At 39.5% G+C, this 2,381-nt stretch overlaps 1 protein-coding gene across 1 annotated transcript; it reads left to right on the top strand.

The window, feature by feature from the left end:
- Window positions 1-215: 215 nt before the first annotated feature.
- Window positions 216-1,891, top strand: LOC104891466 (UDP-glycosyltransferase 79B6). Its single transcript, XM_010677162.3, has one exon. The coding sequence runs from the start codon at window positions 367-369 to the stop codon at window positions 1,741-1,743; it is 1,377 nt and encodes a 458-aa protein (XP_010675464.2). The 5' UTR covers window positions 216-366; the 3' UTR covers window positions 1,744-1,891.
- Window positions 1,892-2,381: the final 490 nt, after the last annotated feature.

Below are 2,381 nucleotides of genomic sequence, written 5' to 3' on the forward strand. Positions count from 1 at the left end.
CTAATACGTAATGAAAAAATTTTAACGTCAAAGACGTGTATTGACAAACGTGCACTATAAGAACAGAAAGATAAAAAGATAGAGTGGGAGTAATGATGAAAATGTATGATAAAAATTAATAAGATTTGAAATTGAGAATAGCAAATAAGAAGTTTATTAAGTTGGGGAGTACATGAATATTTTTTACCATATATGTTGTATAAAAACCGTGACAATATCCTTCTATAAAACAAGTGATTGAGTGGAGGAGGGAAAGCTACCTCCCTAAAGCTCTCACAATCTCATCTCTATAGATATTGTTAGGGCCTCAGGGGAAGCACAACACATACCTCATCGTAGATCTGATATGCAATATTTGCCAAAAAAATGGGTAAACAACTGCATATAGTAATGTTTCCATGGTTTGCCATAGGACATATGACCCCATTTCTCCACCTCTCTAACAAACTAGCTGAATATGGCCATAAGATCACCTTCTTGCTCCCAAAAAAAGCCAAACACCAACTTCAACACTTACTACTTTACCCTTCCCTCATTACTCTCCACCCCATCACAATCCCTCACGTCCACCCTCTTCCACCCGGCACCGAAACCGCCTCAGAAATCCCCTTGCACCTTAACAACCACCTCGCCACCGCCCTTGATCTCACCCGTCTTGAGGTCGAGTATTTTATCATAACCCTACAGCCTAAGCCCCATCTCCTCTTTTATGACATAGCGTTTTGGGTTCCTGAGATCGCTTCTAAGCTACAAATTAAGTCCATTTGTTACAATGTGGTGTGTGCTGCTTCCTTAGCGATCGCCTTGGTCCCATCCCTTAACGTGGGCCGGGACCAACCCGTTACCGAGGAGGACGTAGCTAAGCCTCCGCCAGGCTACCCGTCGTCGAACGTCGTCTTCCATGGTCCGGAGGCTCGTAGCTTGCTCTTCATAGGGTTAGAATTTGGCAGCGGGCTCACCTTCTACGATCGAATAGTAACAGCAATGAAGTCCTGTGATGCCATTGCAATTAGGACCTGCCGTGAGATTGAAGATAACTTTTGTGATTACATTTCTGCCCAATACAACAAGCCCGTGCTCCTCACAGGCCCGGTCCTCCCAGAGACCAACAACAACCACCCCTTGGAAGCCCAATGGGTCGAGTGGTTGAGCCGATTCGAGCCGAACTCTGTTGTGTTTTGTGCCTTCGGGAGCCAGTTCATTCTTGAGAAAGATCAGTTTCAGGAGCTACTACTTGGGTTTGAAATGACAATGTTACCTTTCCTAGTGGCATTAAAACCACCCCAGGGATGCGGCTTCGTCGAGGAGGCGCTACCCGAGGGGTTCAAGGAGAGAGTAGGAGAAAGAGGGGTGGTTCATGGCGGTTGGGTACAACAACCACTAATACTGGCGCACCCCTCAGTTGGGTGCTTTGTGAACCATTGTGGGTTCGGTTCAATGTGGGAAAGTTTGATGGCCGAGAGTCAGATAGTGATGGTGCCGCAGTTGGGTGATCAGATTTTAAACACGAGGTTGATGAGCGGCGAGCTCGTGGTGGGTGTGGAGGTGGAGAGGGCGGAGAATGGGTGGGTGTCTAAGGAAAGCTTGTGTAAGGCTATTAAATCAGTGATGGGTGAAGATAGTGAAGTTGGGTGTTTGGTTAGAAATAACCATGCTAAGTGGAGACAAATTATAGTTAGCCAAGGATTTATGAGGGGTTATATTGATAATTTTGTTAAGGATTTGGAGTTGCTCATGGGATAATTCACAAACTCATGTATGTGTTGTTGATTAGAAAATAAATGTTTACTTCTTTATGTCTTATAATTTCTACAATAGTGCTTGTATTTTAAGGTCAAATATTATAAAATTTAATCACAAATTATCTCTATTATATATTAAAAAAAAGTTTCGTAAAATATTATTAAATTTATATCAATATATAGCTTTTAACTAGTTATTAGGCCCGGGCAAAAAAAATTTTCATTTATTAATATTATACTTTATTATAATAACACTTAATACAACTTAGTTGAGTGGTTAAGACTTTAATATATATACTTGAAGTCTCGAGATCAAACCTTATACCACACAATTTCTAAATTTTTTTATTGTACATCTAAAACTCTTTAGGGAGAGCGCCACTTGACACAACTTCTTCTTTATGCACGACTTTTAATATATTTATATAGATTATCTATTTCTCATAATTTTGGATTGTATATAAATGAAAACATTAATGATCAAAATAGTAAATTAGATACCATAATTAATAGTTGTGGAATAGATATAAAAGAATAATTTCTCGAAATTATAGAATTTATATTAATTACATGTATGGGTAGTGAACTAGTAATTTGTGATGCGTAAATATGTTAAAAGGGTTGTTAAAAAGGTCTATA

This window comes from Beta vulgaris, chromosome 4, assembly GCF_026745355.1.
Source record: "Beta vulgaris subsp. vulgaris cultivar EL10 chromosome 4, EL10.2, whole genome shotgun sequence".
In the NCBI taxonomy this organism is placed as follows: Eukaryota; Viridiplantae; Streptophyta; class Magnoliopsida; order Caryophyllales; family Amaranthaceae; genus Beta; species Beta vulgaris.

Excerpts from the sequence above, each read along its gene's own strand:
- LOC104891466 (XM_010677162.3), top strand. The coding sequence starts at position 367 with ATGGGTAAACAACTGCATATAGTAATGTTTCCATGGTTTGCCATAGGA.